At 52.7% G+C, this 15,911-nt stretch overlaps 1 protein-coding gene across 7 annotated transcripts; it reads left to right on the top strand.

Annotated features, from left to right (window-relative positions):
* The first annotated feature begins 6,578 nt into the window (after positions 1-6,578).
* CIRBP (cold inducible RNA binding protein) lies at positions 6,579-14,738 on the top strand. 7 transcript variants are annotated; one of them, XR_008462973.1, is made up of 7 exons: positions 7,615-7,723; positions 7,817-7,923; positions 8,518-8,662; positions 8,778-8,862; positions 9,003-9,070; positions 13,332-13,429; positions 14,589-14,738. XR_008462973.1 is itself a non-coding variant. In XM_054175382.1 (6 exons), exons 2-6 carry the CDS (start codon positions 7,621-7,623, stop codon positions 9,094-9,096), a joined length of 534 nt encoding a protein of 177 aa, XP_054031357.1. In that variant the 5' UTR covers positions 6,579-6,684; positions 7,615-7,620; the 3' UTR covers positions 9,097-9,354. The 7 variants fall into 7 exon arrangements, 5 of the variants coding, with proteins under 5 accessions (XP_054031357.1, XP_054031358.1, XP_054031360.1 ...); XR_008462974.1 differs by having other exon boundaries at positions 9,006-9,070; XM_054175382.1 differs by lacking the exons at positions 13,332-13,429; positions 14,589-14,738 and adding an exon at positions 6,579-6,684 and having other exon boundaries at positions 9,003-9,354.
* Positions 14,739-15,911: the final 1,173 nt, after the last annotated feature.

Consider the following 15,911-nt stretch of genomic DNA (forward strand, 5'->3'; position numbering starts at 1 on the left):
GTTACCACAGGCTACTGGCACCACCAAACCTCAGTCTTGGGTGAACTGGCACCCCCAGCCCCAAATTCCTCCTGACCTCAGTCTGGGTACACTGGCACCCCCAGCCCCGAATTCCTCCTGACCCCAGCCTGGGTACACTGTCACCCCCAGCCCCAAATCCCTCCTGATCCCAGCTTGGGTACACTGTCACCCCCAGCCCTGAATCCCTCTTGACCCCATCCCCAGTCCACTGGCATCCCCAGCCCCACATCCTTTCAGAAGCAGCTGCAGCAGGGGCTGGCAGAGGAAGCTGCAGCAGGGGCTGGCAGAGGAGGCTCCAGCAGCCAGGGCTTCTTGCCATGGCAACACCAGCACTGCGTCAGGGCTGGCTTTTTCCAGCTGCAAAGCTGGAGCAGCAGCTCCCTCAGGAGCAGCAGGGAGAGGGAAGGGAGGATTCGTTTGTTTGTGGGTGGTTTGGTTTTGGTTGTTGTTTTGTTGTTGTTGTTTTTCCTGTGGGCTCTCGGGGCTGCCAGTTCCCAAATTCCAAACCCACTCAGTGCTTCGCTCCCTGGGGTTCAAGGCTGGTGATGAGACCCCGTGGATGGTCACACAGGGGAGGCTGCCTGGGGAATAGGAAGTGCCCAGCGCAGCTCTGTGCCGTGGAAGCCTTCCTGCCTCACAGCGTGGGCTGTGCCCCGGGGCAGGAAGGAGCAGTGGGGCTGGGGAGGGATGGGATGGAGGCCCAGGGGGGCCTTTGCTCCAGCCCAGCCCCACATCCTCTCTTTGATGGACTCAGAGAAACATGGAATGGGTTGGGTTGGAAGGGACCTTGAAGATCATCCGGTTCCTGTCCCCCCCCCGCCATGGGCAGGGACACCTCCCACCAGCCCAGGTTGCTCAAGGTCTCATCCAGCCTGGCCTTGAGCACCTCCAGGGAGGGGGCAGCCACAGCCTCCCTGGGCAACCTCATTGCCCTCTGCAGCTCCTTGACAGGAGGCTAGAGCCGGGAAGGAGGGTGGGGGATTGGTCTTCAGTTAACAAACAACAGGACAAGAGGAAATGGCCTCGAGTTGCCCCAGGGGAGGCTTGGGTTGGGCATGAAGAACAATTTGTTCCCCTTCTGAGGGTCCTCAAAGCCTGGACCAAGCTGCCCAGAGGGAGTCCCCATCCCTGGAGGGGTTTCAGAGCCATGGAGATGAGGTGCTGAGGGCCATGGGCTGGTGGTGCCCTGGCAGTGCTGGGGTAAAGGTTGGACTCAACGATCTGAAAAGTTTCTTCCAGCCTAAACAATTCCACGGCTCTGTGACTCCTTCACACCCTGCTCTTCCCCCATCCCTCCTGGGAGCTCCTTGCCCCAGCCCTTGCCCCAGGCAGCAGCGCCCAGGCCTGGGGTTTGGAAGCTTCATCAGAGCAGTGCCTGGGGTGGAGGCCTCTGCTCTGCCCTTGGCTCCCAGCTCAGGCTCTGGAGCAGGTTCAGGCTCATGGAGCAGGTTCAGGCTCTGGAGCAGGTTCAGGCTCTGGAGCAGGTTCAGGCTCATGGAACAGGTTCAGGCTCTGGAGCAGGTTCAGGCTCAGCTGCTCCTGGCTCTGGGCAGACACCAACCTGTGGGACAGGAGAAAGGTTCCCACAAGCACAGGCAGTGAGCTCTGCTGGCTCTCCCCCAGACCTGCAGTGCTGCAGGAGGGGCTGCTGGGCTGCAGGATGCACCCAAGGCAAGGTCCCCTCAGAGGCAGAGGAGAAACTTGTGCAGCTCTGGGGACCTGTGGGGGATGAAGGTGAAGGTAGGAGGGTGGGAGATGAGCACATCCCAGCGTGTTGGTGCCCCCTGGAGAGGCACTGCTGTGCCGCTGGACCGAGGGCCCTGCAGAATCCCAGAGGGGGTTGGGTGGGAAGGAACCTTCCAAGCTCATCCAGCCCAACCCCCTGCAGCCAGCAGGGACATCCCCAACCAGAGCTGGTTGCCCCTCTCTGGGCAACCCGTGCCAGGGTCTCAATAACCTGTCCTTGGAGGTGTAAAGTTGGGTGAGCAAAAGCTCTGTGGGGCTGCTGGAACCAGCAGAGGAGACCCCCAGACCCCCTCCAGCCTCTCCTGAGGGATGCTTGCCCTCGGGGACAGGCACCAGCTCTGCTCCACAGAGTGATTCCCAGCAGCTATTTGTGGTCCTGGCCCAAGTGCTGGAGCTTTCACCATATTAGGTCATGGCAGCCACGGGTCCTGCTCACAGACAGCTCCAGGTGACTGCAGATGGGCTTAGGCCAGAGCAAACAAACCATGGTGCTTGGCTTGGAAACCACCACCCAGGCCTTGGCTGTTCTGCAAAGTTAACTGTTTGGTGGAGGGTTCTGCTCCAGGGGAGGAGCAGCCTCCTGCTGCAGGACAGCTCAGGGGGGACCTGCTGGAAGGCAGCCCCCCAGAGAAGGACCTGGGAGTGCTGGGGGACAAGAAGTTCCTTATGAGCCAGCAAGGCGCCCTCATGGCCAGAAGGTTGATGGTCTCCTGGGATGCACAGAGTGTGGGCAGTAGGGCAAAGGAAGGGTCTCCTCCCTCTCTGCTCTGCCCTGGTGAGGCCACAGCTGCAGCCCTGGGGCCAGCTCTGGGCTCCTCAGTTCATGAGAGCCAGGGAACTGCTGGAGAGAGTCCAGGGGAGGCTGGGAAGATGCTGAGGGGCCTGGAGCAGCTCTGTGAGGAGCAAAGGCTGAGAGCCCTGGGGCTGGGAGCCTGGAGGAGAGCAGCCCCAGAGGGGAGCTGAGCAATGCTGAGCAAGAGCTAAAGGGCAGGGGGGGGGGGGGGCGGGCAAGAGGCTGGGCCCAGACTCTGCTCAGATGTGCCCAGTGCCAGGGGCACAAAGTGGCACCCAGGAGGTTCCACCTGAGCAGGACAAACTTGTTTGGTGTGAGGGTGCTGGAGCAGACTGCCCAGAGAGGTTGTGGAATCTCCTTCCCTGGAGAGCTTCCAACCCCTCCTGGGCAAGCTGCTGTGGGTGTCCTGCTGGAGCAGGGGGTTGGGCAAGGATGATCTCCAGAGGTCCCTTCCCACCCCCACCGTGCAGGGCCTCGGTGCAATCACACCGGTGTGTTCCATTGTGTCATTAGCTGCTCTCACAAGCCCTGCAGTCACCCGGCTGAGCTACTCCCCCAGCACCAGTTCCAGCCACAGCCTCATCCATGCTGAGATGTCCCTGTCCCGAGACCCACAGCCCCCGGGGCCGCGCAGGTGACGTGGGACTGCCTGCGGCTGGCTGTTCTCAGGCTGAGGCGAGACAAGCCGCAGCTGATGCCCTGGATCAGGCAGTGAGGAACAAGCAGATCTGGAGCACAGAAAGCTCCTGAGAGCTGCAGAACTGGGACAGGAGCTGAGGCATCACGGGTGAGCTGGATCCAGCCTGGGCTCTCACCTCGTTTCCCAGCGTGACTCCCTTGGAGTCAAAGGAAAGGCATCAGGCACACGCCCGAGAGAGACCAACATCACATTTCTGGGGACGAATCCGGGCAGAGCCGCCATCCCTGGAGCCACACTGCTCCTTTTGTGCGCCCTGCTGGCACCAAAACTCCCCTGGAGCAGCACGGGGAGGTTATCAGCGCGACCTGCAGCACACCCGACCCGCGTTGACTCCGCTGGAGGAGCTAAGAACCCATCCGGCGCCGCGTTCGCCCCTGGCCGTTTGCAGCAGGCAGGGTGCGGGGCGCAGGGCGCAGCGGCTGCTCCTCCCCCTCCAGCATCCCAACGACCTCCTGGCTTGTCGCTTCTGCACCGCCCGGAAAATGGCTCCTCCGTTCCTCAAGGTCACTTCAGCCGCCCTCAATCGAGCTCCAGAAGCGCTCACGTTAATGAGCCTCTAATTTAATCAGCGTGCCGGGGACTCCCGATTCAGGGTTGGGTTCTCTCCTGAAGGGCAAAAATCGATTCGTAGTCTCAGAGGAGCCTCCCCCCGCCCTGGACACTGAGGGACCAGGCAGCCTTGTGTAAGAGTCAGAAACCAAACCGACCCAGAGTTAGTCAACAGTTTCATCCCAGAGTCGAAATTCGCAGCTAACCACCTCCAAGCAGGAAACAATTTATGCACTTGGAACCCACTCCTGTCCCATTTTAGCCTTGGGAGTCAGAGACAGCTCTCCCTCATAAGCTTCTTTCCTGAGTGCTGAGCCTTTCCTTCACCTTCTCCCAACAAAACACAGCAGCTAAACTTAATAATCGACACTCTCCGGTACACTTTAATTAGATATAAACTATTAATTAGCCATAAACTCTATATTCGAGCTTGCTCATTTGCTTTCAGGCCTGGAAAGTTAAACAAGCTTCCCCACACACACACACTATTTTGAGGGTATTATCATGACACAGCATCAACATTGGGGATTTGAAGTGCTTCTGAGCACTCCGGTGGCAGCTGGCAGTGCCAGCTCCTGCGCGCTTGGCACACAAGGCAAACCCCACAGGAATCAAGGCTGGAAACGCCTCTTGTGTGTGTGTGTGTGTGCAGCTGCTGCGATGCAGGGCAGAGAGCAGCAGCCAGATCCCTCCCTGTTTCCTCACTGCTCTTTGCCCCCGTACCCAAACCCATGCCTTTTCCTGCAGCTCCCCGAAGAAGGCACGACAACAAACCGGGGAGGGAGGAAAAGCCCAATTTCCTCACTCAGCCAGGCAGAGAATGGGGCACTCACAGCTTTGGCAGAACAATAGTGGGCAGGAAGAAAAAAAAAAGAAGAAGAAGAAGAAGAAAGATCTCTTTGCATTTCACTGAGCTTTCAACTCCTTTTCAGCGCTCAGGAAGGAATTCAATCGCGTTATCTGCGACCAAACAGCCCCCCGATTGAGAACACTCCGGGGGTGTTCTGTGCAGCCCAGCTCCGGCCGGGAACGCTCTGAGTGGGGGGGGGGGGGGGGGGGGGGGGGGGATGCAGGGGGAGGTTTCGTCCTCTCCTCCTCCTGGCTTCTGCAAACCGCGCAGGGAATTCAGGAGCGGTTTGTGAAGGCAGAGCTGCTGCCGCCCGGTCCTGCCTCCCCCCTGAGGTGACCTCCAGGGACTTGTCCTCCTCGTCTTGTTTTCTTCCATCCTTTCTTGTCCTCCTGGTCTTGGGTTTCTTCCATCCTTTCTTGTCCTCCTGGTCTTGCTTTTCCTCCACCCTGTCTCCCCAGCTCTCCTCTCCACGCTGCCCTTTCCTCTCCCGTGCATCTCTTTCCTCTCAGATGTCACCATCATCATCTTTTTTTCTTCCCTTCCTAGAAGAGATTGCTAATTAGCCTACGAAAAACCGCAAAAAAAATTTGTTTACTTTCAGTGCTTTTAAACCCCCAACCCAGCTCCCCCCCCCCCCGCAGAGCCACGTGTTTCTATGTTGCCAGAAGTTAGTTTCCTCTTTTCACTGAGGAAGTTTCGAACGCTGGAGACAACCTTAGCGAAAACCACAGCGGGGGGTGTGGGGTGGTGGTTTCGTTTATTTATTTATTTACCTATTTAAACTTTTCAGTACAGCCCAGGCTGAGCTAAGGCATTCTGATCTTAGGTTGTGGTTTTTTTTTTTTGGTTAAACAAACCTCTCTCTTGCTCTGGAGCCCACGGCAGGGCTGTTTCTCACGTTCTTTGTGCCCCCCTGCTCTCCCAAGCACGCGTGGGGGGGGGTGGTGTGGAGGCACCGAGCTCCACGCTGCGAAGCGGGAGGCTGCCCCCCTCCCCCCGCAGGGATGATCCGCCCGGCTCTGCCACACGGCGGACAGGGGAAGGCAGGATGGCTGCTTTAACCCTGCGGGGCAGGGAGGGGAAGAGAGGCCTCCCCGGGTGGCTCTGCCGGCTCCGCGACCTGGGGCGGCCGTGCGAGCCTGGGGGTGATGGAGGCGTGAAGCTGAGCCCGCCAGGAATATGGGATCTACTCACGGAGCCGCCAGTGCCGAGGCCTAAGGAGAGGCCGGGAGAAGCAGGGCCTCAGCAGGCTGCGGGATGCGGCCCTGAGGGGCTGGGGATATGCTGTCCCTCACCGTCTCCCTCAGAGGAGGGAAGACATGGCAAGGCCCTGAGGCCGGACAGGCCGCATCTTGGTGTGGGGGGCGGTGGGCGCACACACAGCCGGCCTGCCTAGTATGAACGACAGACAGCGGGAGAACAGCCCAGGAGGCACGGGAAGGCTGAGACCCGGGGCCGGCGGCGAGGGACGGGGTCGGCTGCGGGCAGCGCTCGCCACCCAAGATGGCGGCGGCCCCTCGGGCGGCCTCTTTGTCTGCAGCCGCCGCATTGCCGAGAAGGGCGCGAAACTGGGGCAGCAAGGCCACGCCCCCTCCCCCGTGCCGGCCGCCAATAAGGGCGGGGCGGATTCAGGCCCCAACCAATCAGCTGCCTCCACTTCCTTCTTTCTCACAGGGGCTCTCCCGGCCAACGGCCTCGACGGTCGCAGCCAATCCGCGCCGCCCCCTGCGCCCCGCCTCTAAGCGGGAGGGGTCAGCAGGCGCAGCCGTTTTGTTTTCTCTCCCCCCTCCTCTCGTCTCCCTGCGGGGCCTCATGAATGTTAATCACAGCCTGCCCAATCTGGTGGCGCGGCGGCGGCAGCGCTTTGGTGACGTTCTAGCCCCGCCTCCCTCTGGACTTAATTTGCATATCCATGAGATGGGCGGAGCGCAGCGCGGGCCTTTATAAGCCGCCGCCCCGCCAGCCTCAGCGTACATCGCGCTGAAGCTTTGAATTGAAGTGTTGAATCCGCGCCTCCAGGCACCGGTAAGCGCCGGGCAGGCTGGAGTGGGATAGGCCCATCTAGACTGGACGGTACCGGGGAACGCTTGGTGGGCCGAAGTTTAAGGGAACGTGTCTCAGGAACGGCGAGATTGTTAACCGGGGGAGGTCGGAGCGGAGTCTTTGTCTTGCGGCCGGGGTGACCGCCGCAGTTTCGTGGAGTCGGAGGAGTTGTCCCAGTTGTTTGCTGCGTGTATGTGGGAAGGGACCGGGGGAGGGGTGAAATGCGCTCTCGGAAACAAAATGGCGACGAGGCTCTACCGTGCAAAATGGCGGCGGGCGGGAGGCGGGGCGGCGGAGCGCGCCGGCGCCAAGGGGGCGGGGAGGGAGGGCGGGGTCGGGATGGCGCCGAGGGGTGGCGGGCGGGGCCGCGGAATGCGCATGCGTGCTTGATCGCCTCCCCTTTACCCTCCCTCTCCCATGGGGGTCCTGGACCCCTCGCTGCAGTACCGCGGCCACGTGTGCCTGCCGAGCTGCGGGGTCGGAGCCCCGACCGGGCCATGAGCTTTTACCGGGCTTTGGGGCTGGGAGCTCGACCCGGGCTATCAGCTGTGACCGAGGTCGGATGCCCTCGTGGGGCCATGAGGTCTTTACGGAGCTGCAGGGCTTGGACGCCTGGCATGTGGGCTCCGGTCCTGGCCTGGGCAGTGTGTGGCCGGGGCCGCGCTGCCGACCGTCCTGCTGCTTGCCGTGATCTCGGCTGCGGCTCCGCTTGCCCGGGGCGGGCGCTTGGCCGGCGGCCAGCCCGAGGGCTGAACCTCTGTAATGCAGAGCTCCGGTGTCCTGTGCGCGGCGTTTGCGTCATCTAAGGTCCTAGGTCGTGGTCCCAGAGCCATTTAATCCTTCAGTCCTTGTGGGAATGTGGATTTTGAGATCCCGATTTCCGTTTCCTTGATTTATTTTTCCTTTTTTTAGGTTAAAATGGCATCAGACGAGGGAAAACTCTTTGTCGGTGGACTGAGTTTTGACACCAATGAGCAATCATTGGAACAAGTCTTCTCTAAATACGGACAGATCTCTGAAGGTAAGATTCTCAGTCCTAGGATTACGATGATTTCTATAGATTTAAGGCTGCACAGGTGTTGATGGTTTGGTTTTTTTACCCCTTCCTTTGTAGTCGTGGTGGTAAAAGACAGAGAGACTCAGAGGTCCAGAGGGTTTGGGTTTGTTACGTTTGAAAACATAGACGACGCTAAAGATGCCATGATGGCCATGAACGGGAAGGTAAGGAGGCTTTGGTCTCGCTTTGTCATTCTTTGCTGTAGTGAAATGAGCATGAAACAGACTTCTGTTTAGTGCTGTGGAGAAAAATGGATAGGTAGTGGTGCTCTAAAACAGGGTTCCATGGCTTAGGTTGAAAGGACCTCAGAGATCATGTACTCAAACCCTGCCAGCCACGGGCAGGGACACCTCTCGACTAGACTTGGCTGTTACAGGCCTTGAACACTCCCAGGGAGGAGGCATCCACAACCTCCCTGGGCAAACTTGTAGTCTCACCAACCTTTTACTGAAGAACCTCTTCTAGGATCCAGTCTAACTCTGCGCTCCCTCCCCTTCAAACAATTTCTCCTTGGCCTGTTGCCAGGTTAGGAAAAGTCCTTTTCCAGCCTTCCTGTAGGATCCTTTTCAGGTCCTGGAAGGCAGCTTTGAGCTTCTACCGGAGGCTTGTCTAGGTTGAACACCCCTAGTTGGTCGAGTGGTGAGGTTAAAAGCTTTGTGAGAAGCGTTGAGAGTTAGGTGCTGGGTAGCGAGGATGTGCAACTCGAGGCTTTAAACGGCTTTTAACCCCAAGTTGTTGCCTTGTTTGTTTCCTTTTAGTCTGTAGATGGACGTCAGATCAGAGTTGACCAGGCTGGCAAATCATCAGAGAACAGATCTCGTGGTTACAGAGGGGGATCCTCTGGGGGCAGAGGCTTTTTCCGTGGGGGCAGAGGTCGGGGCCGTGGTTTCTCCAGAGGTGAGGGTGAGTATACCAACTTTTGTTTTTTTATCTCACTTTCTTCAATTCCTGATCATTTTAATCAAAGCATGTCAAAAAAGTTCCCTCCAAATAATCAATGATCTCTTGTCTCCTTTAGGAGGTGGAGACAGAGGTTATGGTGGCAGCAGATTTGATTCCAGAAGCGGTGGATACAATGGTTCCAGAGACTACTATAATAGCAGGTAAAGTTATTGTCAGGGCCCCACTGGCTTGTTGTGGGGCTCTTTTCCTTTAAGCCTCTGGAAGAACCTCGATCAGGCTGCCACAAGCTGCTGAGCAAAACCATCTCCAGCACCTAAACGCTGTTTTTCCTTCCGCACAGCAGGAGTCAAGGTGGCTATGGCGACAGGTCTTCAGGAGGATCCTACAGAGACAGCTATGACAGTTATGGTAAGTCTTGGGTCAACTGGGAATGAGTTTTGTATGGCTGTAGGAACTCTCTAAACCTCCTCACCCTCTCCTCGAGTCTGGAAGCACTCTGTAAGGCTCGGGACTTGTTGCTATTTGTGCTGTTCTCGCCCTTTTTAAGAACCAAATCTGCCGAGGCTTTGGACACGCGGTCGTTGCCGTTTAAAAACCCAACCGAAAGAGTTGCTAATTTGTAATGCATGTGTGTAGGAGTTGCTTGGATCTTAAGGCAGAGCAAGTTGCTTTTAAAAACCAATTTTCCTCAAGCTTTGTGAGAGAGAGAGAGAGACTTAAAAAAAGGCAAAACTCCAAAAAACCCCTAACTTTGATTCAAGGGTGGGGGAGTTCAACCCAAAAACCAACCCCCCCCCCAAAAAAAAACAAACCCAGAAACAAAACACCTTTCTAGCTTCTTGGAGGAAAAATAATGGAAAGGGAGTGAAATGCTGGAACTTGTCTATGCTTCAGTGCCTTTACAATTGTGCCTGCTTCTTGTCCTCAGCTACACACAACGAGTAAAAATCCTTCCTGACTCAAGATCGTCCTTCCAATGGCTGTATTTAGAAAGATTTTTGGAGCTTCGCTGAAATGGTTCTTTGTTGTAGTAACATCTCCTTGTATTTCACACAACTTTGGGTTTTAGTTTTCATTTATCAGTTGGGAATCTTGTCAGAAAGAAGGAAAAAAAACCAAACCAACCAACCAAAAAAAAAAACTAATATCCCACAGCCTGACAGCTTCTGATAGAGAAAAGCAAAGAGATGAGATGGGGTCTGGTCAAAAAAGACTTTGTTGGGTTTTTTTTGGGGGGGGGGTGTTTTTTCTTTCCTTGTTGTTTTCTCCTTGCAAAGAAAGCTCTGCTTTCAAAAAAAAAAAAGTGGGTGTTTTTTTTTTTCTTGTTGTTAAAATGCTTCTTCTGAAAGCACTTGAGATTTTAATTGCCTCCTTCCCTGATGAGCCACGGTGTGTGTTCTGGTTTGCTCTTTTATAAGTTAAGGAGGGGACCCTTTTCCCCCCTCCCTTCCTCTCTACTGCTCTCCCAATTCGTGGGTTTTTTTTCCCCCCCCTCCCCCTCCTTGCTTTCTGAGCTTAGAAAAGGACTTTTGGGAGAATTTCAGTGTTCACTTTAGAAGCTGAACAAGCTGTGGACTTTTATCCTCTCTTTTTTTTTTGATCTTATAAAGCTTTTTTTCCCTTTTAAAATTGCATTACCTTTTCCACCTCCTTTTTTTGGTAACATTCCTTTAGCGTAGCAAGGTTAGGAATGCAGCCTTGGGTGTCCCTCCCCCCTCCCCCCAAAAAAACCACCTTGATATATCTAAAGAGAAAATAACAACTTCCTCCCTCCCTTTATTACTTTTCATTTCTTCTTTTTCTTTTGTGTTGTTGGCTTTATTTTTTTGGCTTGTATGTTCTGGGATAACAAAATGAAGATCTTTTGCCTGGCTGGTATTTTTACTGTTGTAATGATGTAAATTGACCCAGAGTGGGGGGGAAAAAAAAAACAAACAAACCCAAAACCCCAAGAAGAGGAAAACACAAAAACAACAACAACAAAAAAAATAGACTTGGAAAAAGGAAAAAAAAAAAACCATAAAAAAATAGAAAAAAAAAATAGGAAAAAAAAGGAAAAAAAAAAAGAGGTTCTCTTGGAAAAAATGTTTATTTATATTGTCCTTTTTTACTGGAAGAAATAACTGCATATTCCATTGCTATTGTATTTGAAAGTGGTAAAAGGATTCTTGTATACAGTTCTTTTTATTTCACATATTTTTTTTTTTTGTTCTCCTTTTGGCTTTACGAAGCCTATTAAAAGACCATCTTGAAATGAACTCTGCTCCTGACATTTTACATTTCATTGCACAACACAAATCCTTGGAAGATGGAAGAGAGGAAAAAAAAAAAAACCAAACCAAAAACCAAACAAAAAAAACCCAAACCAAAACCCTAAACCAAATCAAACAGAGTCTCAAGTTTAGTAGAATCGACCTCAGGAGATGATTGCAGGTGGATGGCAGTTGGCTTAAACCTCAGGAGATGCAGTTTGGTGAAGCTCATGAGGTGGTTTGTGTAAGCCCAGGAGATGCCTTTTGTTAACCTCAGGAGATTTCACCTTAAGCCCTGGAGGTGGTTTTATTAAGCCCAGGAGATGCCTTTTGTTAACCTCAGGAGATTTCACCTTAAGACCTGGAGATGCAGTTTAAGCTCCGTGAGAGGGCTTGTTAAGCCCAGGAGATGCCTTTAACCTCAGGAGATGCACCTTAAGCCCTGGAGGTGGTTTTATTAAGCCCAGGAGATGCAGTTTGTTAACCTCAGGAGATGGTTTTATTAAGCCCAGGAGATGTAGTTTCTTAACCTCAGGAGATGGTTTTATTAAGCCCAGGAGATGCATTTTCTTAACCTCAGGAGATGCAGTTTGTTTACCTCAGGACATCCACTTTAAACCTCAGGAGACTCTTAACCTCAGGAGATCCACCTTAAGACCAAGAGATGGCAGTTTAACCTCAGGAGATGGTTTATTAAGCCCTGGAGATGCCTTTTGTTAACCTCAGGAGATTTCACCTTAAGCCCTGGAGATGCAGTTTGTCAAAACCTCAGGAGATGGCAGTTTGTTGACCTCAGGAGATCCGCTTCAAACCTCAGGAGACTCTTAACCTCAGGAGATCCACCTTAAGACCAAGAGATGGCAGTTTGCTCACCTCAGGAGATCCACTTAATTAAGCTGAGGAGATGCAGTTCATTAAGCCCAGGACAGGATGTCAGAGAGGAGATTTTTTTTTTTGTTTTAGCTTGAGTGCCTCAGTTGGTTGAATCCAACCTGACCTCTCTCTTGCCCACGGGAGCTTCGTCGCCGTCTTTTGCACACGGAAGCTTCCGTCTCGGGGGGCCAGAGGATTTGATAAGCGTTAGGGGCCGGTGCTAGGTTAGGAGGATGGATGTGCCCTTCAAAAGAAACCAAACCAATCCTGCACCCCACCTACACTGTAGCTGAAGACTTAGTGCTTTAGTCACCCCCCTCCCCTCCCCTCTCTCCCAGAGGAGCAGCCGCTAGGTGCGGCGTGGAACTGTCAGGCGCATTGCCGTCGCTTAGCTTAGCTCTGTGCGTTGCCTTCACACAAAGTTCTGAGCGTTCTTTGCTAGCGTTATGTGGAACACTGCAGTGTCCTTGGAGAGGAAAAAAGAAGTGTTGTGCCTCCAACAGAAACCTCTGAGACGAGAGCTGCTCTCTTGGCTAGTTCATATGTGGAAAATAGCCCTGTAATTCGAGGTAACTCCTTTTGCTCATGTCCGCATCCTTCCTCTTGTTGAGAGCTCATTTTGAAAGTCTGGATTAATGTACCTGTGAAATATTCCTTAGTTTTCTCTTTTTTATTTATATATATATATTTTTATATTATTGGGTTTTTTCTTTTGTTGTTTTATAGATCTATTTTTTTTTTCCTCCTCCACAATTCTGGTCCAAGTGATGGGGGGGAAAAAAAAAAAGCCTAAAAGAAATAAGTGAATATCCTCAAAATGTTTTCTGACACCCTCCCCTCCCTCCTCCCTGCCCCCTGTGCAAACCTCTTTGGCTTGTTGGCACAACTTTGGCTTCCACAGATCAGAGCTGTTGGGGTCGTGCAGTCCGTGTCTTGCCAGTAGGTGTTGGAAAGCAAGATGGGGAACGTGACTTCCCACCCCCTGACTCTTGGTCTTCATCTGTTTGAGGCTCTTCCTTTTAAGGCTTCACTCTGAAAGTTGCTCACTTTTTAATTGTAGCTTTTCTTTGCCATCCTACTTGGTCACCATTAACCTGTTTGTTTCCTTTTTTTTTTTACACCCCCACTGCCCCCCAAAAACCCCCAACCCCATCCCTCCCCCCAGTAGCCCACATCTGCCTAAGCAGCCCTGTTGGAAAAAAAAAATAGACAACAAACACAAAAGTGGTTAACTCCTCTCTGCTTAGGGACACCAAATGCTAAACTTTTTGGTTGGCACAAGCAAAAAAATCAAACAGAAAAAAAAAACCAAACACCAGAGGCCTCAGCCAGCCCTGGAACAGTTTTTCCCAGACTGTGCTTCTGTGGTGTGCTGGGTTCAGCAAATGGCTTGTGAAACCCTTGTTAAAGCCTGATGTGACTTGTGTTGAGGTGTTGGGGGGGGGGGGGGAGGGAGAGGGAGGAGGGAGGGTGGGTGGGTGGGAGGCAGTGTTTTGGAAGCCCTTCCTCTCGATGTCTCTGTTAATGCACTTCTGCTTTGGCAGGCTGAAGGGGAGACGGAAGCTCGCCGGCGGAGCTGAACGAGGATGCTGAGGGAGGGGTCTGAGGAAGGCAGGACCAAAGGCTTGGGCTTGCCAACCAGGTAATAAGTGCTCCTTGCCCTTCCCTTGGAAATGGTTGAGTGGGGATCTACTCAATATCTGTAAATAGAGGGGGAGTGTGGTGTCTTGAGGAGGCTGAGAAGGGGATCTTGGTATCTAAATAGGGGTAGGTGTCTTGAGAAGGCTGGGAGGTGATTGATCAATATCTAGGGGTAGGTATCTCAGGAAGGTTGAGAGGGGATCTCATCAATAGGGGTAGGTATCTCAGGAAGGTTGAGAGGTGATTCATCAATATCTAGGGGTAGGTATCTTGAGAAGGTTGAGAGGGGATCTCAATATCTATAAAGAGGGGTAGGTGTCTTGAAAAGGTTGAGAGGGGTTCTCATCAATATCTAGGACTGGCTATCTTGAGAAGGCTGAGAGGGGATCTTTAGTAATACCTATAAATAGAGGTAGGTGTCTTGAGAATGTTGAGAAGGAGACCTTACTAATACTTATAAACTGGGGTAGGTGTCTTGAGAAGGCTGAGAGAGGATCTCATCAATGTCTATAAATAGGGATGGGTATCTTGAGAAAGCTGAAGAGGGGATCTTCTCAGTGTCTATAAATAGGGCAGTGGGTGTCTTGAGAAAGCTGAGAGGAGATCTTCTCAGCATCTATAAATAGGGCAGTGGGTGTCTTGAAAAGGATGAGAGGGGATCTTACCAATATTTATAAATGAGGGGTGGGTGTCTTAAAGAGAAGGCTGAGAGGGGATCTTCCCTATAAATATCTGAGGGGAGGGTGTCAGGATGAAGGTGCCAGGCTATTGGTGGTGCCTAGTGACAGGATGAGGAATAACAGGGACAAACTGGAAGCCAGTAAGTTCCATCTCCACATGAGGAAGAAAAACCTTCTTTGGGGAGAGGGTGCTGGAGGCCTGGAGCAGGCTGCCCAGAGAGGCTGTGCAGTCTCTTCTGGAGACTTTCAAGACCCATCTGGATACCTTCCTGTGTGACTTGCTTTAGGTGACCCTGGTTTGGGAAGGGAGGGTTAGACTCAATCTCTTAAGAGGTCCCTTCCAACTCCTAGCTTTGATTCTGTTACCATTGTACAGCCTCATTCTCTTTAACTGTTGAAAGTCTCACCAGTAGTTCCTAGTTGAAATTCTCCATGGCCATTCCTTGCCTTGATACTCATTTGGCTTTCATTTTATTTCAGCAATGAAATGCATCAGAGAAGACAGGAGGAGGAGACAGCCATTGACTGGAGTGGTGGAGATGGAAGAGCTTTGAGCAGTGGTGTTACTGGTTTTGTATAGCTCTACTGACTGAGAAGTCACTTAAGCTAGAATAAACCACTGGAATGTGGGGGAAAACCCCCAAACCCTGAATTGAATCTCTGTAGTACTTTGTGGGGATACAGCAGAACATCCAAGTTGGTGCTCAGGGCATGCAGCAGAGAAACCAAATCACCTGGTGTGAAAGTGACAACCAACCGCTGCTGCTTTGGCTGTGGGGAGAGGGTAACCTGCAAGGGCTTGAGGGAGAAATTCAGTTGCAATCTTGCAAGGCCAAATTAAGCAGCCTCTAGTTAGTACACATCTGCAAAACCTTGGATGATGAACTCTCTACACAAAGTGGTTTTGCTGCTGGAAGCTCTGAGGGAGGAAGTTGGAGCTGTTCACAGAAGTTGGTGAGGTCTTAGGTGTGAGACATGAAGAGGTTCAGCTGTCCCGCAGCTGTTCCTCTGTTGAATACTTGGCTCTAGATCAAAGCTGCCTCAAGTTTCCCACCTAGATGAGGTTATTTGTGTCTCAAACTCCACAGTTTGGGGCTTAGAAAATTTAACTTGGGGGGGCTGGAATGTTAGAGTAGAGCAGCTGTATCAGATGGAAGCTTGGAGGGGAGTGAGGAGAGGGGGACAGCCTGGAGAGGGGAGTGAAGCCAGCATTGAGCTGAGCAGCTTTGGAGTACTGCAGTTAGCTGCAGACAGATTGTGGGAGCATCCAGACTTACACAGGCTAGCAGAGTGCTAGTAAAGGTTACTAGCAGGGTAGTAACTGGTTTCAGCATCTGATTAATGCTGAGGGGGTTCCCTGAGCTGCCTGGCTGTGTCCTGACAGCTGCTGATTTCTTGCCACTTGTTGAACATTTCCCTATGTCTGAAGAGCTGTAGAGCCACGACAGATCCTTGCTGCTAGGTGTGAAGGAGAAACCAGCCCCAGATGAAAGCCACCAGTTGCTGAGGCTGCAGTTCTGTGATGATGCTCTGGGACAGAATGGGTCCTAAAATGCCATCTTCCCTAATTAGCAGATGGTGCCTTTTAATTGCCATGTCCATTTGCTTCTGCAGAGTCTTCAGTGTGCAGGAGTTCAAACGCTTGGGTGTTTAATTAAGGCTCTTGATTGCAGTTTTGTTGCCCTGGTTTGCCCTTCCTTTGATCCAAACAGCTCCTGGCTGCTTGGATGTGATTCCTGCAAGGCTTTCACCAGCTGTAGGTTGGTGTTGGGACACCAGAGGTGGCTCTGTAGAAGGGCAGGT

Source organism: Dryobates pubescens, chromosome 31, assembly GCF_014839835.1.
Source record: "Dryobates pubescens isolate bDryPub1 chromosome 31, bDryPub1.pri, whole genome shotgun sequence".
In the NCBI taxonomy this organism is placed as follows: Eukaryota; Metazoa; Chordata; class Aves; order Piciformes; family Picidae; genus Dryobates; species Dryobates pubescens.